At 57.6% G+C, this 25403-nt stretch overlaps 1 protein-coding gene across 1 annotated transcript in view; it reads right to left on the bottom strand.

Annotated features, from left to right (window-relative positions):
- JKF63_03213 (uncharacterized protein) overlaps nucleotides 1-25403 on the bottom strand; it is a gene marked incomplete at both ends in the record, with an annotated part of 63247 nt that overhangs the window by 29436 nt on the left and 8408 nt on the right. Inside the window, 6 exons of the mRNA XM_067899233.1 lie at nucleotides 12-509; nucleotides 1326-2300; nucleotides 2523-7712; nucleotides 8118-8995; nucleotides 9617-10985; nucleotides 24234-24905. Of these exons, the coding sequence (XP_067756023.1) occupies nucleotides 12-509; nucleotides 1326-2300; nucleotides 2523-7712; nucleotides 8118-8995; nucleotides 9617-10985; nucleotides 24234-24905 (9582 nt within the window). The remainder of the gene's footprint in view (nucleotides 1-11; nucleotides 510-1325; nucleotides 2301-2522; nucleotides 7713-8117; nucleotides 8996-9616; nucleotides 10986-24233; nucleotides 24906-25403) is intronic.

Raw genomic sequence — 25403 nt, 5'->3', positions numbered from 1 at the left:
TGTGCGATGATGTGAACACGATTGTTCATCTTATCCTCCAGCTCCTTGGCCTTTGGGTCTCGGCCCCCCTTTGTCTTCTTCAGGACCTGACGCTCCTTCGCCAGCTCGTTGAAGATCACATCGTCGCTGAGCGGGAGGTCTGCCAGCAACACGCCCTCCGGCTCGGGGTCGAGGAAGGCGCGGTCCTTCGCCAGCTCGGCCTTGGCCAGCTCATGGGCACGGTCATTCATGCGCTGCTCTAACGCTGCCACCCTCTTCATGTCCACCGCCTCCTCCTTCTTGGCCTTGTAGCGCGCAATTTCTGCATCCTTGAACTCCGCATCCGTGTCAAGTGGCAGATGCTCGAGCGGTACGCCCTCCGGCTCGGGGTCCATGAAGCCGCGGTGCCTTGCGAATTCCTCCCTTGCCAGCTCGCGCGCCCGGTCGCCCATCTTCTCTTCCAAGTCCTGAATGACGTTCTTCTGACGCTTCGCAGCACGCGGGTCCTTGGCGCGGCGTCGGCGCTCGGCTTCAAGGGCCAAAAACTCCTTGTCCATATCAAGCGGGACGTCCGCAAGGGCCATGCCCTCCGGCTCAGGATCCAGGAAAGCACGCTCGTTCCTGATCACGTCATTGGCGATCTCGCCGGCGATTCTGTCCATCTCATCCTCAATGAGCCGGATGTCTGGCGAAGGGAGCTGACGGCGCCTTGCATCGCGTCGCCGGTTGGCCTCCTCACGGAATTTCGGGTACGAGTGGAGCTGCAGCTCCTCCTTCGGGATACCGCGGTAAGCTGATTGCGGCAAGCACGCGAGGTCCTCGGCAACCACTGTCTTCGCCAACTCATGCGCCCGGTCGCTCATGCTCTCTTGTGTGCTTGCGATGGCGTCGGCGTTGCGACGAGGGTCTCTCTTCAGTTTGCGCACATAGTCCTCCAGCCGCAAGAAGTTGGAGTCGTTATCGAGTGGAACGTCGCCAATTGGTATACCCTCCGGCTCAGGGTCCAGGATGGCGCGGTCCTTCTGACGTTGCTCTTCAGCGAGTGTGTGGGCGCGGTCACTGAGTGCCTTTTCGAGATCGGCGATCTCATCTGCGTTATCCTTTGGGTTCTGAGCCTTGAGGATGGCGCGCCTCAGCTCTGCATCCCTGTACTCCGGGTCTGAGTCGAGCGGTAGGTACTCGATCGGCACGCCGTTCGGACTGGAGTCGAGGTAGTTACCTCGGTCCCCCTTTACCATGTTCTCGCCCAACTCGTACGCCCGGACCTGCATCATGTCCTTGAGGTTCTCGATGGCGCTGGCGTTGCGTCGCGGATCCCTGTTGAGGCGTCGCAGCTGCTGTTCCATCTTCGTGAATGGCACATCCTCATCCAACGGCAGAAGCGGCCTCGGTATGCCGTGTGAGTCGGGGTTGAGAAAGCTGCGTGCCATTTCCTTTTGCGCCTTGGCCAGCGCATGTGCGCGGTCGTTAAGCTTGTCCTCCAGCTCATTGATGGTTGCAGCGTTGCGTTTGGGGTCTTCCTTCAGCTTTGCGCGCCGTGCCTCCAGCTCGCGGAACTCCGCGTCTGAGTCGACGGGCACATCGGCGATCGGAATGTTCTCCGGCTCGGGATCTAGGTAACCACGGTCGCCCTTGAGCAAGTCGCGTGCAAGCTCGTGCGCACGTTCGTTCATGGCGTGTTGCAGGTCAGCAATCCTATCCCCGTTGCGCTTTGGGTCCTGATTCGCATGACGCAGCTGCTTCTCCAGGTCTGTGAATGGCTTGTCACTATCGAGCGGCAGCTGGGCCAGCGAGATGCCCTCTGGTTCAGGGTCTAGGAAAAAACGGTCACGCTCAATCTGCGCCTTGGCCAGCTCATCCGCGCGGCTGTCCAGTTTTGCGTGGAGCTCTTTGAGCCTCGGGCCGTTCGGCTGCTCGTTCTTCAAGCGGCGGAGTTCAGGCAGATACAACGCGAACTCCGGGTCATCGTGCGGGTTGAGCGACACTAGCGGAATGCCACGCGGCTTGTCGTCCAGACTGCGGAGGTCCTCTCTCCTCTGTGCCTCAGCTAGCTCCTCGGCGCGCTCGTTGAGCCTATCCTCGAGCGCCTTGATCTTGTCGAGATTCCTCTTCTGGTCCTGCGCCTTGAGCTTGGCCCGCTCCACCTCCATTTGGTGAAACTGAGGATCTTTATCAAGAGGCAGATCTGTTAACGGCACACCTTTCGGGTCAGGGGCGAGGTAGCCACGGTCGCCGCTCAATACATTCTTCGCTAGCTCGTGAGCGCGGTCGTTCAGTTTGTCCTCCAAGTCCTTGATGGCTGTCGAGTTTGTCTTGGGGTTCTTGACCTTCAGCACCGCGCGGCTCACTTCCATCTCGTGGAACGCGGGATCTTCGTCGAGCGGCAGCACATGCAGCGGCACACCCTCCGGATTGGGGTCTAGGTAGTCGCGGTCGCCATTCAGCATCTGCTTGGCAAGCTCGTCTAAGCGGTCGTTAAGCATGTCACGCGTTACATCACCATCGACGGAGCCGCTGTCATGCAGCTTTGTAAGCGCGCTTTTCTGGTCACGCCGCTGCTCAACGAGCGACGCAAAAGTCTCGTCGTCGTGAGGCCGCAGTAACTCCAGTGGGATACCACGCGGCGCCTGGTTCAAGTCCTCCAGGTCACGCGCGCGTTGCTCCTTGGCAAGCTCGTGTGCCCGGTCGTTAAGGCGATCCTCGAGATCGGCAATCTTCGTCTGATTCTTTTTGGGGTCCTGGAGCACTAGCTTCGCACGCTCTACCTCCAGATGGTGATAGAGAGGGTCCGAATCCAACGGCAACGACTGGACAGCGATGCCCTGCGGCTTGGTGTCCAGGTACGCCGGACGGTCACGAGCAAGCGCGTCGGTCGCCAGCTCTTGCACACGGTCGTTCATGTCCTGCTCCAGATCTGATACCTTTTGGGGGTCTGCCGACGGGTCAGCCTTCAGCAACCGCAGCGCGTTCACCATCCGCGCGAACTCGGGATCGTCGTGCGGCTTCAGCATCCGCACCGGAATGTCCTCCGGTGTCGCATCAACCGCGCGAAGATCCTCAGCAAGCTGCTCGTCAGCAAGCTGCTTCGCGCGGTCATTGAGCTGATCCTCCAGGTCGTGAATCGCGGCAGCGCCCTTGGCCACATCCTTCGTCTTCAGCGCTGCGCGCTTTGCCTCCAGATCGCTGAACTGGCGGTCCGTGTCCAGCGGCAGCACATCGAGTGGAATGCCAAGCGGCTCAGGGTCGAGATAGCCACGGTCGCTCTTGCGCCTTTCACGCCCCAGCTCATGGGCGCGCTCGTTCAGCGCTGCCTCAAGGTCCTTGATGGTGTCCTTGTTGGCCTTCGGATTCTTGCTGATCAAGTCTAGACGCTCCACCTCGAGTTGATGGAACTCTGGATCCGCGCTCGGCGAGAGCGCTGCCAAGGGAATGCCCTCCACAGTCGGGTCAAGGTACTGAGCGCGATCCTGCTCCAGGTACTCGGCCGCGAGTGCCTCGAGGATCTCGTCCAACCTCGCCTGCGTGTCGTTTAGCCGCGATTCTTTGCGAGACCCACTCTCCTTCTTCAAAGCCCGCAGCTCCGGCAGTATCGCGGCGAAGTGAGGATCGTTGTGAGGGTTCAGCAACAACACGGGTACACCGAGCGGGGAATTGTTGAGGCCCTGCAAGTCCTCCCGCTTCAGTGCCTCGGCCAGCTCGTGCGCACAGTCGTTGAGCCTCTCCTCGAGGTCGGCGATTGCCTGTTTGTTCCTCACTGGGTCCTGTGCTACCAGCACGGCGCGCTGGACCTCCAGCTCGTGAAATTCCGAATCCTCGTCAAGCGGCAGCACCTCCAATGGCACGCCTTCCGGCTCGGGGTCGAGGTAGCCACGATCTCCAGATAACATCTCTGACGCCATTTGTTTCACCAAGTCGTCCATCTGCTCCTCAATAGCGGTGAGCTTTTCAGCGTTGCGGCGTGGGTCCTTGCGGAGCTCGCGAGCGTACGTGGCCATCTCGTGAAAGTCTGGGTTGTTGTGCGGCTTCACCGCGTCGATAGGAATGCCCTGCGGCTTTGACTCCAAATTCCTCAGGTCGTCCTTCAGCACCTGTTGTGCCAGCTCATGTGCGCGCTCGTTCAGGCGATCCTCGAGATCCTCGATTTGCTTGGCGTTCATGGCCACGTCCCCGAGCGCTAGCTTGGCCCGCTCCACCTCGAGACCGCTGTAGATGCCATCTGTGTCCAGCGGCAGATCTGACAACGGCACACCCTCCGGATTGGCGTCCAGGTAAACCGGACGTTCCCCACTCAGTGCACTCGTAGCCATCTCATGGATACGGTCATTCAGCTTGTTCTGAAGGTCCTGCACCTTTTGCGCTCCGTGCGAGCTCCTCTTGGAGCGGCGCAGCTCGGGCAAAATCTTTGTCACCTGGGGGTCCTCGTGTGGCCTCAGAAGCTCCAGCGGGATTCCCAGCGGATTCGAGTCGACGCCGTCGAAGTCGCTCTCCTTCAGGCCCCTCGCCAATTCAAGTGCACGGTCATTCATCTGGTTCTCAAGGTTCTTGATCTTTTCCGCGTTATTTCGGGGGTCCTTTGCCTTGAGGTTGGCGCGTTCTTCCCGGAGCTGCTGGAAGGTCGGGTCCGACATCACCGCCACCTCCTCCAGAGGGATACCCTCTGGCTCCTTCTCTAGGAACCAGAGGTCTCCATCTACTTTCTCCTTCGCCAACTCTCGTAGGCGCGCATCCATATCCTGGATCACCTTCTCTGCCTCGGACAGGGCACCGTCACCCATTTTCTCCAGCTCCCTCAGCTGTTCGACAAGGGCAGCAAACTCAGGGTCATCGTGTGGCTTCATCGCAGCCGTCTCGATACCATCGTATTGGGTCGGAAAGTGCGCCAGCTCCTCCGCCTTCTTTGCCAGCGCAAGTACAGCTGCACGATCGTTAAGTTTTTCCTCGAGGTCGGCGATGCGGCGCTGATTGCGTCGCAGGTCCTGCGTCTTTAGCTTCGTCAGCTCCACCTCCATCTTGGCGAATTCTGGGTCTTTGTCAAGGGGCAGATACTTCAGTGCGACACCCTCCGGCTTCGGATCAAGGAAGTCTCGGCCGCGCTCCAGCAGCTCAGCCGCCATCTCGTGGGCGCGCCTGTTCATCTGGTTTTCCAAGTCCTCGATCGCCTCAGCGTTCTGATCTGGATTCTTTTTAAGCGCACGCAGCTGCTGTATCATACCGGCCATCAACGAATCCTCGGTTGGCTTCAGCAGGTTAAGCGGAATGCCCTCGGGGGCACGGTCACAGCCGGCGAGATCTTCCTCGAGCTGCTTTCTTGCCAGCCCGTGCGCGTAGTCGTTGAGCTGCTGCTCGAGGTCTGTAATGGCGCGAGCGTTGCGCCGCGGGTCCTTCAGCTTTAACTTGGCGCGCTCCACCTCCATATTGTGAAAGATGCTATCGCTGTCTAGCGGCAGGTCGGCCAGCGGCACGCCTTCCGGATCCGTATCGAGGTAATCGCGGTCCATCACCTCGTCCGCCATAGCACGTACGCGGTCGTTCATCTTGTCCAAGGCCGCCTGCATCTCGATCGGGTCAGTGCTGGAGTTCCTTTTCAGCGTGCGAAGCAGCCTCAGCGGCACCGCGAACTCGGAGTCCAGGTGCGGATTCAACAGCTCCACCGATAAACCACGCGGCGCTTGATCGACGCCGCGAAGGTCCTCAGCAAGCTGTTCACGTGCCAGCTCGTGTGCGCGATTGTTCATCTGGTCTTCCATGTCCTTGATCTTGGTGGCGTTGCGGCGCTTATCCTGCGCCTTGAGCTTGGCCCGCTCCACCTCCAGTCTGTGGAACTCCGGGTCCGTGTCGAGCGGCAGCTCAGTGAGGGGGACACCCTGTGGCGCAGGGTCTAGGAACGTGTTGTCGCGTCCAAGCATCGCTCTGGCTAGCTCGAAGGCGCGGTTATTCATCTCCGCCTCCAGCTTCTCCAGCAACTGCGCGTTTTTCTTCGGCTCCGTTGCGAGCTGCCGATGACGATCCACCATCTTTGCGAACGCCGGGTCGTCGTGAGGGTTCACCAGAGCAATGGGTAGCCCCCCTGGCAGCTGGTCGAGGTTTTCCAAGTCTTTACCGCGCTGCAGCTCCGCGAGTTCACCCGCGCGCTCCCGTAAGCGGTCCTCCATGTCCTTGATTTTAGCCGCGTTGCGACGAGGATCCTGCGCTTTCAGAACAGCACGCTGGACCTCTACGTCGTGGAACTGTGGGTCTGAATCCAGAGGAAGAAGAGCGAGTGGGACGCCACTCGGGGATTCCTCAAGGTAGTTGGGGCGGTCGCCGCGCAGCTTCTCGCTCGCCAGCTCATGAGCCCGGTCGTTCATCGCGTCCACCAGCCGCTGCAGCTGCTCCGGCTGCGTATTCGGATCCTCTTTCATGTCCCGCAGCCGCGAAAGCAAATCGGCGAACTTTTCGTCTCTGTGCGGGTCAATCACATCGAGCGGAATGCCCTCCGGCTTGGGGTCGAGCCCGCGAAGTTCCTCCTCCTTCTGCGCCTCAGAAAGCTCGACGGCGCGCGCGTTGAGTTGATCCTCGAGCTCGTGGATCCTCTTCGCGTTTCTCGCGTGATCTTGAGCCTTGAGCTTCGCACGCTCCACCTCCATCCGATTGAACAGTGGGTCGCTATCCAGCGGGAGATATTTCAGCGGGACGCCACCCGGCTGTCCATCCATGAAGGAGCGGTCGTGTTTCAACAACTTCTCCGCTAGCTCGGCGCCGAGGACGTTCATGCGACTCGTTGTTTCAATGATGGCTGTCGCGTTGCGCTTTGGGTTTGCCTTGAGGTCGCGCAAGTGATTGGCAAGATCGTTGAACTCGCCGTCGTTGTGCGGCACAATGAAAGAGTAAGGGATGCCGTGCGGGTCCGGGTCGAGAGCGCGAATCTCGTTGTCTTTGACCTCCTTTGCCAGCTCGTGGGCACGTTCGTTGAGCTGATCCTCCAGCGCGGCTATAGCCTTCTGGTTGGCGAGCGGGTCCGCAGCTTTGAGCCTCGCACGCCGCGCCTCCAGCTCATGGAACTCGTTGTCCGAGTCCAGCGGGATGTGGCGGAGATCGACCCCCTGTGGCTTTTGGTCCAGGTAGCCGCGGTCATCCTGCAGCAACCGCCTCGCCTTCTCGCGAGCCATAGAATTGAGCTCATCTTTGAGGTCCTCGACCCCTTGGTGATTCGCCACAGGATTCTTTTCCAGTCTCCGCAGCTCCTCCTCGGCCTCCACAAAAGAGGGGTCCTCACCAAGCTTTAGCACCTCCATCGGCAAGCCTTCTTGTGTGGCATCCACATACTGCTTGCGGGCTGCGTTGGCCAGCTCCTCGGCGCGCGCGTCCAGGCGATCCTCAATCTCGGTGAGCCTGCTGGCGTTCTTCCTTCGACTGCTCGGTGTCCTTTGCAATGCACGCGCCTCGTTTTCAAGGGCGTTAAAGGTGGAATCTTCATTGAGAGGAAGAGTTTGTAGCGGAATGCCGCATGGCTTCGGGTTCAGCGGGAGCCGTTCCATGTCGTGCACCGTCTGTGCAATCTCCCTCGCGCGCTCGTTCATCTGGCTGAGGAGCTGCGACGCCATCTTGGCCTTGGTCGGGATCTTCCTTGCGTCCCGATACATTTCCTCTACCTCGTGGAACCGCAAATCCTCGTCCAGGAACGGATTCAAGTCCTCAAGGGGAATGCCAAGCAGGTTCGATTCCATGTCGCGCCGGGCATCCATCTTCACCTCCCTCGCCATAGCACGTAAGCGCTCATTCATCTGCTCCTCCACCTCGCGGATCGCACTGTCGTCTTTGAACGGTGCGCTTTTCAAAGCAGCGCGCTTCATCTCCAGGGAGTGAAAGACAGGGTCCTCGTTTAATGGCAACTGGCGCTGCGACACACCTTCCGGCTCCGCCTCCAGGAAAATGCGGTCATTCTTGAGGGTCTCGGCTGCCAGGACCTCGGCACGGCTATTGAGGGCTTCCTCGGCATCTCGGATAGCTCGCGCGTTGCGCCCTTGGTTCTGGCACAGCTTCGCGCGCTCCGCCTCCAGCCGACGAAACTCTTCGTCTGTGTCGAGCGGAAGTTCTGCAAGCGGCACGTTGAGCGGTGCGATGTTGAGGTATGCGCGGCGCTCCTGTGCATTCTTCATCTTGGCCAAGTCGTGCGCGCGGTCGTTCATCAACTGCTCCAAGTCCCGCAGGCGGTCCTGGTCGGCGTAAGGATCCTTCTTCGACCTGCGGTACTGCTCCTCGATACCGACGAACGTCGGATCGTCGTCGAGGCCCAGGCAGCTGAGCTGTTGACCCTCTGGGTCCGGGTCGATGTAGTCCTCACGCTCCTCCGCAGCCTTTTCCTTCGCCATCCCCATCGCCATGGAGCGCAGGGTCTCTTCCGCGATCTTGATGGCATGCACGTCCTTCTTTGGGTCAGCACGCATCTCTACCAGCGCCGCTTCCTTTTGCAGGTACTCAGGCCTACTATCCAACGGCAGATCTTCGGGTGAAAAACCGAGCGGGTGGCCGAGATTGGCGCGCTCCTCGCCGCGCAACTTCGCTGCCACGTCCGTGGCGCGCTTCTGCATCGCAATGCTGAGGTCGCGACCCTTGTCAAGTTCGCTGTCACCGTTGGCTGCGATATGCGCCACTTCCAAATCCGTGAAAGGCACATCGTAATCAAGTTGCAGCGCCTCGCGCGCAATGCCGCCAATGCTCGCCGGCAGCACGACTGCGCGCACTTGCTTCTTAAACGCTTTGGCCACCTCGTTCGCGCGCTCGTTCATCGCACTCTCCAGTTCGCGCACCTCCGCGTTTGGCATGCGCGCGTTTTGGCTTTGCGCGCGGAGCATCATGCGCTGAGCCTCCATTCTCATGAACTCTTTGTCATTGTCCAGCGGGATATACTTGAGCGGGATGCTCTGCGGGGCCTCCTCCATGAAGGCGCGGTCAGCCTGGATCTTCTCCTGCGCCAGCTCCTCGGCGCGCAGGTTGAGGGCGTCCTCGATGTCGCCGATGGCCCTCTTGTTCTTTGCTGGAAACCGGATCAAGCGCGCACGCTGCGCCTCTAGGCTGCTGAACTCCTCGTCTGTGTCGAGAGGCAGCTCCTCAAGCGACACACCCTTCGGTGCCATGTTCATAAAGTTGGGCCGATCCTTGCGGTTCATGTCCTTGGCCAACTCGTGCGCGCGGTCGTTCATAAGCTCTTCAAGGTCTGCCACGTCTTGCACATTGGCCTTCGGGTTCTTCTGCAGTTCACGGTACTGCCCTTCCAATTTGTGAAACTGCGGGTCATCGTCCAGCGCCAAACTCTCTACCAGACGACCCTCCGGCTCGGGGTCCAGAAAACCGCGCAACTTGCCGAGCTCCTCGGCAGCCATCGCATGTACCAAGTCGTTCAGCTCATCCTCGAGTTCTTTTATCGCCAACGCGTTCTTGTGGGGGTCCTTATTTAAAAAGCGGAGGCGCTCCTCCTTTGCGAGGAAGACAGGCGTCTCGTCCAGAGGCAACTCCTCCAACGGGATTCCGAGCGGGCACGGTTCGAGAAAGGCGCGCCCCTTGGCCAGCTGCACCTTGGCGAGCTCATCGGCGCGGTCGTTCAGGGCCTCCTCGAGATCCTGAATCGCCGTGGCGTTCATCTGCGGCTGCTCCTTAAGTAGCAGGCGCTGCACTTCCATGTCGTGAAAGGGTTGATCCAAATCTAGCGAGAGCTCTGTGTAGGGGATACCTCTGAACTTGACGTTCAGGAACTTGCGGCGCTCCTTCTCCTTAAGCGCCATAGCGAGTTCGTGTGCACGTTCATTGAGCTTGCTCTCAACGTTCGCAATCGACTTCGCGTTACGGTGCGGGTCCTTCTTCAGCCTCAAGCGCTGCGTCTCCATCTCGAAGAAGGCAGCATCGCTGTCCAGAGGAACGAGGCGCAATGGCACGCCCTCCGGTTCAGGATCCAGATAGTTGCGGTCGCCCTTGAGCTTGTTGGACGCCAGCTCCATCGCGCGTTCATTCAGGTCCTGCTCCGTCTCGGCGATGCAGCGCGCGTTGCGGCGCGGGTCCTGCTTTTGCTGCTGTCGTCTCACCTCCAAGGAGTGAAACACCTGATCCTCGTCCAATGGGAGATCTTGCAACGGAATGCCCTTGTAGGAAGTGTCCATGAAGTCCGGTCGCTCAGCGACGTTCATGTCACGCGCAATCTCCAGCGCAATGTCGTTCATGCAGTCCTCCATATTCGCTACCTTGCCTGCGTCATCGCCACGGTTCAGGGCACGGCGGCGCTTTGCGTCGAGGTCTTTGAACTCTGGATTCTCCATGAGGGGAAGCGTTTCCACGAGACGGCCCTCGACTTCGGGGTCAAGGAAGTTGCGGTCACGCGCTGCCTCGGCGGCCGCCAGCGCGTCCACCATGTCGCGCATAACATTCATAAGGTCATCGATCGCCTTGGCGTTGCGGAGCGGGTTCTTCATGAGCGCACGCAACTCTTCCTCCTTGCGCAGAAATTCGTCGTTGTAGTCCACACCCAGGCTGTCCAGCGGCAAGCCGTACCAGTCCTGATCCAAAAAGGCGCGTTGATTCGCCTTTTGACTCTTGGCCAGTTCGCGAACCCGCTCGTTCAACTCATGTTCGAGTGCCTTGATGTCTTTGCGGTTTCCGAGGGGGTCCTCCTTACGTAATTGCAGACGCAACAACTCCTTTGCGTGGAACTCCGCGTCGTTGTCCAGCGGAAGATCGTCCACCGGGATTCCATGTGGTGCAGGATCCAGGAAGAGCTCACGTTCGTCGCGCTTCAGAACCCTAGCCAACTCATGCGCTCGGTCGTTAAGCTTGTTCTGCAGCTCCTTGATTGCCCTCGCGTCCAGCTTTGGCTTGCGATTGAGTGCGCGCAGCTCGTCTTCCCATCGGCTAAACGCTTCATCCTCGTTCAGAGGCAGCAGATCCAGTGGCACGCCTTCCGGCTCTGGCTCGAGGTAGGTGCGTTCCCTCTTGTGCATGGCCCTCGCCATGTCAGCGGCGAGTTCGTGCATTTTGTCCTCCAAGTCGTTGATCTTGCGTGCGTTGGCGGCAGGGTCGCTCAGAAGACCCACACGGGTTTGCGCCATCTCCTCGAAGGCAGTGTCATTCAGTAGCTCAAGGTCGTCTCGCGGGATACCCTCGTACTCCAGATCCAGGAAGCCCAGTTTGATGCCGGCCGACGTGTCGGCTAGGACAACGGCGCGTTCCCGCAACTTCACCTCGATCGCCCGCACCTTTGCGGCGTTGCGCGGGTCCTTCTTGAGTTTGTGTCGCTCACGCTCAGCGTTCATGTAGACCGAGTCCTCTTCCAATAACGGCGTCAGCTTCACGATATCTTTAGTCTCAAGGTATTTGTGCCGATCCTTGCCCAACAAGGCCTTCGCCAGCTCGTGCGTGCGGACGTTCATCTTGCGCTCCAGGGCCCTGATATCCTCCTCGCTTCTGTTCGGCGTGTGATGCAGCCGCTTCAGCGCCTCCAGCTGCTCCTGGAACTTCACGTCTTTCTCCAGCAAGAGATCAGCCAAAGGTATTCCCTCCGGCTCTGGGTCAAGGAAGTGGAGGTCCAGCTCGCCAAGCTCGCGCGCGTTCTCAGGGGCCTCAGTGATGCGCACGTACGCGCGCTCGTGCGCGACCACCTCCACCCTGCACGGTACATCTCCCTTGCCGGCGGTGCAATTCACACCAATGGCGTAACGGCCCGGTTTACTCACGTGCTGCACGAGGCCGATTTCGCGGTTGTTCGTCGCCTGCGTGCTGGGGCTGATGCGCTTGTCATTCATGTCGTATAGGTACATGGAAAGAAAGTCCTGCGCAATTGCATCACCACCACTCACGTGTTTGAACGGTTTCTCCTGCCTCAGCAGGATGTGGAGATCAGTCGGCATATCTACAAGGATATCTACGCGCGCGTGGCCCTTGTCGACCAAGCCCACGTGCGCAATGGCGGGTAAGTGCCGCGCCACATCCGTGTTGAGGCGCTTAATGTCCAGTTTACTCTTGTCTTCAATCTGCTGGAACCAATAGGAGAAAATAAACTTGCCCTTGTCGCGCTGCATGCCGGTGGGAGCGATGTAGCACAGTGAGTCAGCAGGGATCGTCATCACATCTGTGACCTCACGGTTCTGGAGATACAGACCGGAGCGAAGGCGTCGGTGGTTGTTGCCAGTCACCAGGTACGTCGGGATGCGCTCAGCGCTGATGCTTTCCGCCACGACAAGTGCGCACTGGATATAGTTCACATCATGATTGGTCTGACGATGGAGCAGGTGTCGCTGATCTGGCTGTCGAACCATGCCCATGATCTGAACGGGGATATCCGTTTTGTTGCGCACTACATAAAGCGGGTTTTCACGCCAGGTCACAAGCGAGACGTTGCCGCCGCTGGTGGTGTCACCCCACTCGCTGTTAAAGTTGTAACATGGATCCACTAGGCCCTTGATGTGGACCTGCTGCACGTTCGCAAACACATCCAGAAATTTGTCAGCTGGAATGTAGAAGACATTGCGCTTGGCAGGGTTGCAAATCGCGCGCATCTCGGATGTCCACTGAGGGTCATCTCTATGCATCGGACCCAAGTATGGGGAGTCCTCATAAGGATTGTACAACTTCACAAGCACATCCGCCGGTGTGAGATCGATGGCGTTGCGTGCCTCGATAAAACCCAGCACCGCGTAGCTGCCCTCGTGTTGCAAGCCGTATTGTTCTGCCTGCTCGCCCAGTGCCAACGCAGCGAGTGCCGTCTTGAGAAGATCCCCGTTCAAGTCCCGCCAGAACTGCGCGCTCGTGATGTCGTAGTTGATCGCTTTTGCCTTATCAACCTCCATTGGAATGAAGACAACAGGTCGACCCGTGAAGTCGTGGAACACCTCATCCTGTGTGATGCTCTCCAGATTGTCGTAGAGCGTGTAGAACTTCGCGTACGCCTTCTCCAGCAGCAGCGGCCACCAGTGGTGCGTCGGCGAGCGGCAAAACACCGTGCCGCCCTTCACCATTGGAATACGGTCGTCAATCTCCACCTTCACCCACTGCCCGTAGCGGTGGAACTGGAACGTGTAGCGACCGTCCTTGCGCGGGTTCGTCGAAATGAAGCAGTTTCGAATCACACCGGGGTGGTTCTCCAGCAGCGCCGCGAACGCCGTCAGCAGGCTGCAGTTGTAGTGGTCGCCCTGCTCGAACTGATCGCGGCTCAGCTCGGTCGGCAGCAGTGGCCTTGTCTTACCCTCGGGGTAAAGGTCGCCAATGTGCACCCACGGCTCACTGGTCACGCCACGGTTGTCCATGTAGAAGCGCTTGTCCTCGAACGGAGAATCACTTACGGCTTGCTCGCTGTGACGCACGACATCGAATACCACCGGGGTGTAGTCGATCGGGTTGTTTTCCGGGTCGGCGTCTTCGCCTTCGTCGATGATGTCCTCATCGTCGAACATGGTGGCATCCGCTGGCGCGTCCACAATGCGCACGTTCGAGGCGTGCGAACCGACAATGGTAATATAAGCCGGCACCTCCGCCTTTGCGCGGGGGCATGTGATAGAGACGGCATATCGACCACTGCGAGAGAGGCGGTGGATGATGCTAATCTCTCGAAAATTTGTTGCCGCGTGCACACCACCGATCTTCCGGTCCGTGTCATCGTAGAGGTACATGCCCATGTAGTCCTCAGTCATCGCGTCACCGCCAGACTTACTGACGTAGGGCTTTGTCTGGTGCATGAGGATGTGGATGTCTGTCCCTTCCTCAACGTAGAAGTCCACGCGCTCTTTTTCCTTCTGACACAGCTCCACGTTCTTGACGGCGGTGCTTGCCCAGTTCATTCCCGGAATGTCCAGCTTCGTGATAGTCAAGTCGCTGTAATCTACACCCTTCATGCGGTACAGAGCGATTGAGAAGCGACCCTCAGAGCCCTTGTGCATGCAGGAGGGGACGAGGTAGCACAATGAGTTGGGGGGAATCGTCATCCCACTGGCCACCTCGCGGGAGTTGAGGAAAAGGCTCTTGTGAATAGGCTTGTGGTTGTTGCCGGTCACCCAGAAGGTTGGGATCGGGTTGGCATAGGAATAGCTGATCAACACCATTCCACACTGGAGGTACTTCATCATCTCATCGGGGGAGGTGAAACGACGCTGGTCCTCCTGTTTAATGACCGCCACAATCTCGAAAGGCGTGCTACCGCTGTTCCGGACAAAGTAGAGGGGATTCTTGCGCCACGATACGCTTGTCGGGTTACCGCCAGCCGAATCCTTCTTCCATTCACTGTGAAAGTACGTCGCATCCACCTCGACCGGGGACATATAACACAGCTGCACGGAGTTCATAATCTTGAGAAACGTGTTCAGAGGCAGGAAGATGGACCGCTCATCGTCGACATTGTGCTTTGCGCGCTTCTTCGCATCCCACGTTGTGTCCTTTGAGTTCAGCGGGCCCTTGTACAAATACACCTCGTCCTCGAAGGGGTTGTGCATGTGGATGACGATGTCATTGACGGATGAAGCGCCTGTTAGCGAGAATATGTCGAGGATGCCGTACTGCTGCTCGCGCTGAAGACCCATAGCCTCGAGCTCGATGTCCTTGGTCAGAGCAGAAGCGACAAAATTCCCAGACTGGATGCGCTGGGCCAAGTCCAGCCAGTAAAAGCCACCAGTCACCTCAGCGCCGGCTGCCTTCGCCAGCTTGGCGTCCATCGGGATGTTCAGCACCGGGTTGCCGGTCAGGTCATGAAACGCCTCCTGCAGTGTGCAGCCCTCCAGGTGGTCGTATGCGGTGTAGAACTTCGCGTACGCCTTCTCCAGCAGCAGCGGCCACCAGTGCTCCGTAGGGGAGCGCACATAGAGCACGTCGCCCTCCTCCATGGCAATACGGTCATCGATCTCGACCTTCACCCACTCCCGTCCGCGGAAGAACTGGAATGTGTACCGGCCATCCTGGCGCACCTTCTTTGTCACAAAGCAGTTGCGAATCACGTCAGGGAAGCGGACCAGCGTCGCAAGCGCTGAGAGCATAAAGCACTCATAGTGGTTGCCCTGACCAAAGTGCTCGCGCGAGAAGGTTTCGGGCAGCAGGGGGTGATTGGTCCCGCCTGGATACAGCTGCGTGATGCGCTGCCATTCGCTGGCGATGTGTGCATTGTCACGATGGAATACGGCGTCAGAAAACAGCTTGTTGCTGTCAAGGACTTCCTGGCCGGACATGATTCACCCAGGCTACAAAGACCGGCTCAAAGACACGCGGAGGAGGAAGTACAATGGAGAGTGAAAAGAAAAGGAAGACACGTCGAGAGGGGATTCCGCGAAGCGCCAATCGACAACTCTCTGTGTATAAAGATCAAATCCTGAACAAAATGAGGAAGAGGGGAGAAAGGCAGAGGTCAGAAGCGAAATCAATGCATACAAATCAAAACGAGCAAATATAAAAGAGTATTTGTGTGTGGGGGGAGTAGACGGGGAGAAGACGGGGAGTAGACGGGGAGTAGACGGGGAGTAGAGGGTGTTGTTGGTGGTGTTGGTGGTTTACGTTCGACAGATCCCAGAGAGAAATGAAAAGTGCACTTCTAATTCGATTTCCAGTGATGCCGTGTTTCAGGTCCTTTCGTAGATAAAGACGTGAGTAACAGCCACGCAACTCAATGGAGACCAGCGAACAGACAACAACAACAAAAAGAAAAAAAAAGGAGCCCAGGGAGGGAGGGAGGGAAGGAGGGAGGGAGGGAGGGGGGGGGGGGGACGGGAGTGAGAAAAGAGTGAGTTGGGGAGAGAAGGGCGGCAAGTCTAAGTTCAGCACACGACGACGGGGGACAAACCGTTGTGGCCTCTTTGAATAGACGAGATCGGCAAAAAACTCAAGCAGACGGAAGCGGGGAAATACTCCACGACCACTCGAACAAAAAAAAAAGAGACTATGCACGAATACACACGCGCACTGTGTGGGGCTATAGGGAGAAGGGGAGAAGAAGGGGGAGGGGCGAAAACAACAACGAAAACGACAACGGTGTGGTGCGACAGGGGAATAAGGGGTGAGGGAAACGGAGTCAGCCTACGGGGGGTGACATGGACAAGTGAGCGGAATGTTTCACCGAGTAAAGAGCGATGTGTGTTGACGGGTGCCGGTAAACGGTTAGACACGCGTAGACGGAAGGATGTGAGATTTGGGGGGAGGAGGAGGGAATGGGGAAAATGTGGATGCTGACAACACACACACGCTGGGGAAAACGCGCACGAGCCACTGAACCACAAAAGAAAAGGGGAAACGAGAGAACCACGTCTTGTGACGCCACGGCGTACTCTCCTCTGGTCGTCCTAACCTTGAGTTTGCACTCCTCAATGTGTTTCTTAATCCCTGTGCGGGTGTAATTGTCTGCTCTTAATCCGCAATTCTACACAGTCTGGTGGCACGTGACTACTCGTGTCTTGTCGAGAGTATTCACTCGAAATGGGAAAAATATCTTCTTCGCTTGCAGAAAGCAGGGAGGTTGGGGAGAGCCTCCGAAGCGAAGCAGCACAGCGCTAGAGAGCAGAGGAAAGAGATGCGGGGGGGAGCCAGAGACAAAGAGGCGAATGTGAGAAACGATGCTGGAAAAAAAACCTTCTGTGTAAATCCAATCGATGAAATATGATCACCATTCGCAGCGCGCGCAAAGGGTAACCGATAACGAGGAAAATGCTTAAAAAAAGGGAATTGGGGGAGTCGTGAGTTTGTGTGAAGTGACTCGGCAGATAAGCAAGGCTGTAATGGGGCTGGAGCCCGCGAGTGAGAACGAAAGGTGTACACGGCGCAGGAGGAAGAGACAGCGAAAGAAAAAACCAGAGATGAAGAGTTGCTTGCGCGTGTCTCAAAAAGGCGTTGGTGCTGAACTGGAGTGAAATAGACACACGGTGCGCCTTTCAATGTTCCCCCGTCCTCCACGCTGTCTCCTCTTTGGCGTGAATGGGGAAAGAGATTGCAAAATGGGGAACGAGACGCTCCTCCTCACTCTACTCATGTTGGAGAAATGCAGGGCACCCTCGCCTTCCCCTCCCCTCACCCACGTCATGTGTGCACAGCCAACAAAAAAAGGTGCAAGAGGTATCCTTGTTGCGGGACTCCGGAGAGTGCCGGAGATGAGTGCAGAGGGGGGGGGGGGAGGGGGGAGGAACCTGCACCATCGACCCACATGCAGCATTGCTTCAACTTCACCCGCCTCCCCCGCCTCAGTTTTCTTAGCTCCCATGATACGCATCTAGACTGAAAACTAAGAGGTGACAACACGTTCCCACGCACGGCTTCACCAGAAGCTCATATCGACTAGGAAAGGGGAGTGGGGGCAGCACAACAACCTGAAGTCAAATGCTGTCCTTTGCGTGTGTGTTGTTTTTTTTTTTTTTGAATAAGCGACGACTTCATGGTGTATGAGAGGTATTGTCGCCGTAAGGTCCTCAGAAAACTGTGACAGGTTTACATTGCGAAAAGACGTACGATCATTTTGTTTTCCCTCCCCTTCGCCGTCTCGCTCTGCCACAATCAAATCAACAAGTAGATGAATCTACTATAATAACAATAATAGTAGAAGGAGGAAAAAAAACAAAACACACGTAGACAAATCATCGGCGTGTATGGCAAACAACAGGTACGCCTTGCTCGTAGAGCACTCATCGCGACTGTTGCCACGTGTGGCATACGTCTAAGAGACTCATGCTGTCTTTCCGTCTCCCCCCCCCCTTCCCGATTCTGTGCTGCCTAATCGCCGCACAAACGAGCACGGATGGGCCAAATGGCGTGATTCTAGGAAATCGAGCTCCGGGCCACGTTCGATGGCCATAAAAATAGTGCCGGTCTCGCAGGTCACAGGAAGTGAAATTTAGGCGCATGCAGGGTTTATCCATACAGGGGGAACCTCGAGAGAGAGACACTTGAGCGCGTTTTGAGACACCAAATTCAGTGATTTGATGCGGGTGTTTCGGCTGACCCACCACAGGCCGCGATATTCTCCAGGACAGTATTGGGTGTCCTCACATTTGCCTCACGACAACACGATGCTGTGATTCGGGGTGTCCCCCCTATATCTCCGGCTTTGGTGCCTCATCCACCCTCTGGACGAGTGGAGGATGAGCCGCATATTTCGCACCTCGGCTATCGATTTTTCTCGCCCTTGGGCGTTCTCTGCCTTCTTGGTTTAGGGGCTCATAGGACATACGTGACTCCCCCGCCGCCGCTGCCCCCTGTGATACACACTTATACGACCTCTGATGCCCAGGAACGGCAACAAAAAAAAAGCGCTCACCGCTAGCGCGCCCTCTTTCTTCCCTCTTGGTATTGGATTCCCACATCTTAGAACGACATTGTTGTCTTTGAGTATAGGCCACTTCTGTCGAAGTGATGCGAGAGAGGGGGGGAGGAGGCTCCTATAGCCAAGACGTTGCCATCAGTCAGGTGCAGCAAAAGCTGTTCAGCCTTCTCTGAAACACTCACCCTTTTTTTGTAGAGGCCCGTGTATACTCGGCAGGCGCAGAACGAACACATCGCCTGCGATTCGTTTTTGATTTCTTTTGTTGGATTGACGACGCAATTCGAAGTGACCGGATACACGTGCAATCGTCAGCGCATTTCTATCCTGCCACCACCTGTCCGCCAACGAGAATCTGCAGTTGTCTCCAAAAGCCACAGCTGGTGGGGCTCTCAGCCTCAGAGTTCAAAGAAAGCGTTATTGACCCTGACACGCTACAGTGAGGTGGTTGACATCATCGACAGGGCCCGGTACGCAGAACTAAAAAAAAAAAAGTCGGTGCGAGTACAAAAAAAAATGACATGACACCGAGATTCACAGACTTTTTCACACACGACCAGCCCCTCCCCATCTCCCCCTCCCCCCACACCCTCCCCAAGAGGGAAAGGGGGGGAAGTACTAAACAGACAGTCAGAAACATTAAAATGAGGGCTAACAAACAATAAAAAGGCGCACAGGAAAGACTTGACCACATCACAAAAAAAAAACATCAACACCCTCAGTGGGGAAAAAAAAGATGAAAACACACAAGAAAAGGAGCCAAGAAACAAACGACAGAAGCGGCCATCCAAGATAGACCGGCAGGATGAGCGCGCGATCTCTATTCGCTCCCCGCCCCCCCCCCGCTAAACACAATCACCACCAGTGTCGATGTATGCGTATGGTTGGGGGGAGCAGGGGTACGCCTGCATGAAAGTGATGAGGTGCGCTGTGAACCTCTTATTATTATTAAATATTTTTATCCCTCGCTCCGAAAACACAAAAGCAATCTTTGATAAAAAAACAAACGGGGAAAACAAGAAGAAGCGAGGCGAGGCGAAACGACCCTGCAGGAGATAAGTGGTCGGGAGGCAGAAGCGGGAAAAACTAGAAAGGAGATGCAGGGGGAGGGGGCATAGACACGCTTACACACGAAGACGATCATCAGTCTGTATCCCTCAATACAGATGAACTTTGTCAGTGCCAGTGTTCAGCAAATTTTGCACCTTCACCACCGCCACCGTCCCTCCAGACTCCCAATATCGAAACCTATACCCTCAACTCTTTGTGTTCAGACAATGTTGGCATTGCGCTTCATTTATTCCTCCTCGTCACCTGATCGCATTCTCTGCCCTCTCGTGCTCTTCCTGACAGAATCGAACAAAAAAAGAACTGACAAGGTGTACAAATAATAATAATAGCAATTATCAAACATACGTACATATATTTATATGCATATATAAGCACGTATACAAGGGAGCAAAAAAAAACGAAAGGGGAGAAAGAAAAAAAAAGTGTAGACGAAAACCAAATTCTACAAGGAAATCCAACAACATCAATTTGATTTTGTGTGTATGTGCCCAGGGGGAGGGGGAGGGGGTGCGAGCCCCAGTAAGATGCATACGCCAACGATGCGCGTCAGCCGCCTATAACGCTAGTTTGGCGATCACGCTTTGGTGAAACAGGATAGGCGGCGCCAACACAGAAGAATAGAGGGAGCTGAGCTCCGTCTCCCTACCCCTCCCCCCCAAAAAAAAAAAAGAAAAACGAAAGGATAGATGGCGAATGCCACCTTTCTTCTCTTTGCGTCGGCAGAGATGTGTGGAGCACTTCGTTCACCGGAACTGGCGTCCATCCCCTCGTGCGACGATACACCCTTGGCAGATACACAGCACCGATTCACACACACATACAGCGGCGTTGATGAACGAATTGTCGCAGCTCAGTCGATTAAGCACAGCCCAACTCCGCTGTGCCCCCCTGCCATTTTCAGTACACCGCACGGAGTAGAAACCTGCGTCACATCAGACGGGGACACCTGTGGTGGTGGTGGGGGGGTGGGGGTGGGGGTGGGGGGGGTGTCACAGAAACACACACGAGATAACGTTAAAAGAGGGGGTGTAGGCCGGGGTGGAGAAAAACATGAATGTGCCGATGAGCTTCAGAGGCAGCGGGTCGGTCGAAGTGTACTTTTGCCTGCTTGTTTTCACATCACGGTACCGTTGGTTCCCTTCTTCTCTCTCTCTCTGGCCCGCTACAATGCTGGCTGCGAGTAACCACGGCTGCGCAGGTTTCCCCGTGGCACCTGTACTGCATCAATGGGGGTGGACGCAGGGCGCTGGTGGCCATTGGGTTTCGGTGAAACCAAAAAGCTTCCGGTGGCGGTGGCAGCTTGAGCAGACGGTACGCGCGCTTGGACTTTGGAGCGTGCTGACTCATTGACAGAAGACAGTCTTGCTTGCACGAACTTGGGGGTGTAGATGAGTAGCGTACACGGCGCGCCCCCAGTAACAGGCTTTGAAGGGCAACCAATCAAGAAGGTGTATCGCCCAGCCTTTTCAGCCTTGAAAACCAGGGCGTGCTCGCGCGCGTTTGACGCGTCCCCCGTAGAGCTGACGAGCACAGCGTTATTTTCGTAGGCAGCCATGAATATCTCATCCTCAGCTAAGTGATCGCCGCGCTTCCTCGAATTTGGATCGGTAACCTTGTTCTGGTGCAACAAAGCATGAATGTCACAAGGCTCACTCACCGTAATGTCGACACGAACGCTGATGCCCGAGCCAGGTTGGACTAGCACATCTTTTCTCAGGTAATTATGCGTTTCATTGATGGGACGAAGTGTGGTCAGGTTGACTGGGTTGTCCTGTGGGTAGACAGAAAGCTGATACCTGCCCAAGCAGCCCTTCTTCTTGGTGTAGGGGATCAAGTAGCACGTGCTGTTCGCTGGCAGCTCCATCTCTACGCAGACCTCTCGAGCATCTGTGATGAGACCCTTGTGCAAAAAGGTGTGCGTGTTGTGCGCCAGGAGGGGCGCTACAAGGTCGGCACCTCGGTTCGGCTGCAGGAGCGACAACGCTGTTTGGTGGTACACACCCACATTGTGTGCATCATAGTAAGTAGGTGCGCTGTGACGCAGCTCAGCGAGCACAACGACGCTGCGGGTAGAGTTGTTCTGCACTAGATACATCGGATTTTTTCGAAATGTTGTGTAGCGTGGATTGCCGCCACTACCTTCATGAGCCCATTCACCAGACACTGTTAGACGATCTCCGCAATTGATATGACAGCGCTGCATGCTGGAGAAGTTTCGCAGAAACACCGGCTGTGGTAGGTAAAGAAACTCCGGTTCGCCCTCTGGGTCAGCCTTGCACAGGGCCCGTAATGAGGGAGTCCAGCCAGGGTCACCCATTGCCAAAGGGCCGTGGTACTTGGGAGAGTCGCGGTAGCAGTTGTGAATCTTCACCACCACATCATACGGGTCATTTGACCCCGACACAGTTTCGATCACGTCAAAGACGGCGTAGTAGCAATGCTTGTGGATCCCATCCGGTACCGCGTTATTGGATACCGCCATGAACACGTCACCCCGAGAGAGCTGCTCGTGAATGCGCCGCCAGAAAACCACATCGCGGTAGTTGCACCCCACCACCTCCGCGGAAAGCTTTTCGTCCAATGGCAAATGTGTGACCGGCCGACCGGTTAAGTCCCGAAGCGTCTCGTGTGATGTACAGTCGTCTAACCGCGTGTACCCGCCCACATATTTAGCGTATGCCTTCTCAAGCAACAACGGCCACCACGCACCATTAGGCGAGACGGTGAAGAGTGGCACGCCTTTTTCGTTGCATGGAATCCTGTCGTCGATCTCAACTGTGATAGGGGCACCATTGGGATCAAAGAAAACGAAACTGTAAGGGGCGCGTCCAGGGTGGGTCTTGGTGTCAAAAAGACGGTGCAAAAGAGGGGGCTGCCGACTTAAAGCTGCCAGGAATGGCGCGAGATACGTCAAGTCTCCCGCGGGGGACGCTACGTCAGACGCCTTGGGGTACTCCGGCAGAAGAGGCGCGGTGAAACCTCCTGGGTACACGTCGGCAATGCGTGGCCACGCTTCCGCCACTTTTTTGTTCGCGTCGTGGAAAAGAGGGTCTGCAAATGGGGCGGACTCCTCCACCGTCTTCTGACGGTACTCTTCAGTTCGCTCCTTCACCTCTTTGACCTTCTTGTTTCGTGGGCGGCGCGGTGCCCTCACGGACTCGTTTGGCGTGCTACCTGGTTTTATGGGCTTCTTTGAGTGTCCGTTGCGTGCCACCATGCCACTTACATGGTCCCTCTGGTACTCATCTGCTAGCTCCTCCGCCCGACGGTGAATTGCATCCTCGACCTCCTCCTTATAACGAGCCGAGTAGTCCTCTGGGTGGCGCATGACACGTCGCCTTTCTTCGGTCAGACCCTTCAATACTTCATCATCATCAAGAAGAAGCCTGTCGGTGGGAACGCCGTGTAGTTCCTTCCCAAAAAGGGAGGAGAGTTCATCATTCAACTTTTTTTCACTGCTGCTACGGTTCGTCTTGCCGGTGGCGGAGTCAACACTTTCGTTATCTCCACCCGGTATGCCGCCATCCTGGCGACCACAAACCTCGTTGGTGGTCGACTCCTCACGCCACTCCCCATCAGGACTATAAAGAGACGCTCCAGGATACCTGCTTGTGAGCGGGGTCCTTGTCAACTCGTTGGCGCGCTGCCGCATCAATTCCTCCAACTCTACGATTTGAGCCTTATTGCCCTCTGGGTCTATCGCCTCCCAATAGTACCGATCCCTTTCAAAACCCAAAAAAACATCGTCCTGATCGAGCAGCCCACCTTCCTTGGCGCTATTGAAGAGCTCCTCTCCCAGGATAACTCTGCGGAAGGAATTTTTGAAGCGGTTGGCGAGAACGCGAGCGCGATTCATCATCTCCTCTTCCAACAGTTGAAGTCTTTTGTGGTCAGATGACGATCCACTTACCCCGACGTACTCCACGTTACGTTTGGAGAAAGTCCTGTCTTCGTCCAACCTCAACAACGGCACGGGCACACCGTCCACCTCCGTTCCCAATTTGTCCTTGTAAGAGGCTCGAGTGCAGCGCAAACCCTTTTCACTCCTATTAGTACTCTCCCTCGGAAACTCTGACTGTAATCCCTCATCCCACCCAAGGGCTCGACTCTGCCTGTCACAAGAATCATCCAACGAGGGCTCCTCGACTACCGATCCCTCGAACTCCGTTCTCTCCGAGTATTTCCCTGCCGCAACGACGTTCTCCTCCGGGGAGCCGGGCGCTCCCCTAGTTGGCAAAGAAACAGCATCCCGCTTCGGATCCAACACGCGCTCGCGGTCCGCCCACTTCTTGTCGTGCGCCAGCGCGTGTGCACGGTCGTTCATGTGCATCTCCAGCGCAGACAGAGCCTTCGCGTTGCGCTGCGGGTCCTCCATCAGCACACGCCACTCGTCCTCGAGCGCAGTGAAGGCGACGTCGTCGTCCAGCGCAATGTGGCGCAGCGGCACGCCCTCCGGCTTCGGGTCCAGCACGCGCTCGCGGTCCGCCCACTTCTTGTCGTGCGCCAGCGCGTGCGCACGGTCGTTCATCTGCATCTCAACGTCCTTCAGGGCCTTCGCGTTGCGCTGCGGGTCCTCCATCAGCACACGCCACTCGTCCTCGAGCGCAGTGAAGGCGGCGTCGTCGTCCAGCGCAAGGTAGCGCAGCGGCACGCCCTCCGGCTTCGGGTCCAGCACGCGCTCGCGGTCCGCCCACTTCTTGTGCGCCAGCGCGTGCGCACGGTCGTTCATCTGCATCGCAACGTCCCTCAGGGCCTTCGCGTTGCGCTGCGGGTTCTCCATCAGCACACGCCACTCGTCCTCGAGCGCAGTGAAGGCGGCGTCGTCGTCCAGCGCAAGGTAGCGCAGCGGCACGCCCTCCGGCTTCGGGTCCAACACGCGCTCGCGGTCCGCCCACTTCTTGTCGTGCGCCAGCGCGTGCGCACGGTCGTTCATCTGCATCTCCAGCGCCGACAGAGCCTTCGCGTTGCGCTGCGGGTCCTCCATCAGCACACGCCACTCGTCCTCGAGCGCAGTGAAGGCGACGTCGTCGTCCAGCGCAAGGTGGCGCAGCGGCACGCCCTCCGGCTTCGGGTCCAGCACGCGCTCGCGGTCCGCCCACTTCTTGTCGTGCGCCAGCGCGTGCGCACGGTCGTTCATCTGCATCTCCAGCGCAGACAGAGCCTTCGCGTTGCGCTGCGGGTCCTCCATCAGCACACGCCACTCGTCCTCGAGCGCAGTGAAGGCGGCGTCGTCGTCCAGCGCAAGATAGCGCAGCGGCACGCCCTCCGGCCTCGGGTCCAGCACGCGCTCGCGGTCCGCCCACTTCTTGTCGTGCGCCAGCGCGTGCGCACGGTCGTTCATCTGCATCTCCAGCGCAGACAGAGCCTTCGCGTTGCGCTGCGGGTCCTCCATCAGCACACGCCACTCGTCCTCGAGCGCAGTGAAGGCGGCGTCGTCGTCCAGCGCAAGATAGCGCAGCGGCACGCCCTCCGGCCTCGGGTCCAGCACGCGCTCGCGGTCCGCCCACTTCTTGTCGTGCGCCAGCGCGTGCGCACGGTCGTTCATCTGCATCTCCAGCGCAGACAGAGCCTTCGCGTTGCGCTGCGGGTCCTCCATCAGCACACGCCACTCGTCCTCGAGCGCAGTGAAGGCGGCGTCGTCGTCCAGCGCAAGGTGGCGCAGCGGCACGCCCTCCGGCTTCGGGTCCAACACGCGCTCGCGGTCCGCCCACCTCTTGTCGTGCGCCAGCGCGTGCGCACGGTCGTTCATCTGCATCTCCAGCGCAGACAGAGCCTTCGCGTTGCGCTGCGGGTCCTCCATCAGCACACGCCACTCGTCCTCGAGCGCAGTGAAGGCGGCGTCGTCGTCCAGCGCAATGTGGCGCAGCGGCACGCCCTCCGGCTTCGGGCCCAACACGCGCTCGCGGTCCGCCCACTTCTTGTCGTGCGCCAGCGCGTGCGCACGGTCGTTCATCTGCATCTCAACGTCCTTCAGGGCCTTCGCGTTGCGCTGCGGGTCCTCCATCAGCACACGCCACTCGTCCTCGAGCGCAGTGAAGGCGGCGTCGTCGTCCAGCGCAAGGTAGCGCAGCGGCACGCCCTCCGGCTTCAGCCCCAACACGCGCTCTCGGTC

The sequence above is a fragment of the Porcisia hertigi genome, chromosome 27, assembly GCF_017918235.1.
Source record: "Porcisia hertigi strain C119 chromosome 27, whole genome shotgun sequence".
Taxonomy (NCBI): domain Eukaryota; phylum Euglenozoa; class Kinetoplastea; order Trypanosomatida; family Trypanosomatidae; genus Porcisia; species Porcisia hertigi.
The sequence above is the reverse complement of the archived record's forward strand: the minus strand, read 5'-3'. Positions and strand labels throughout refer to the sequence as shown.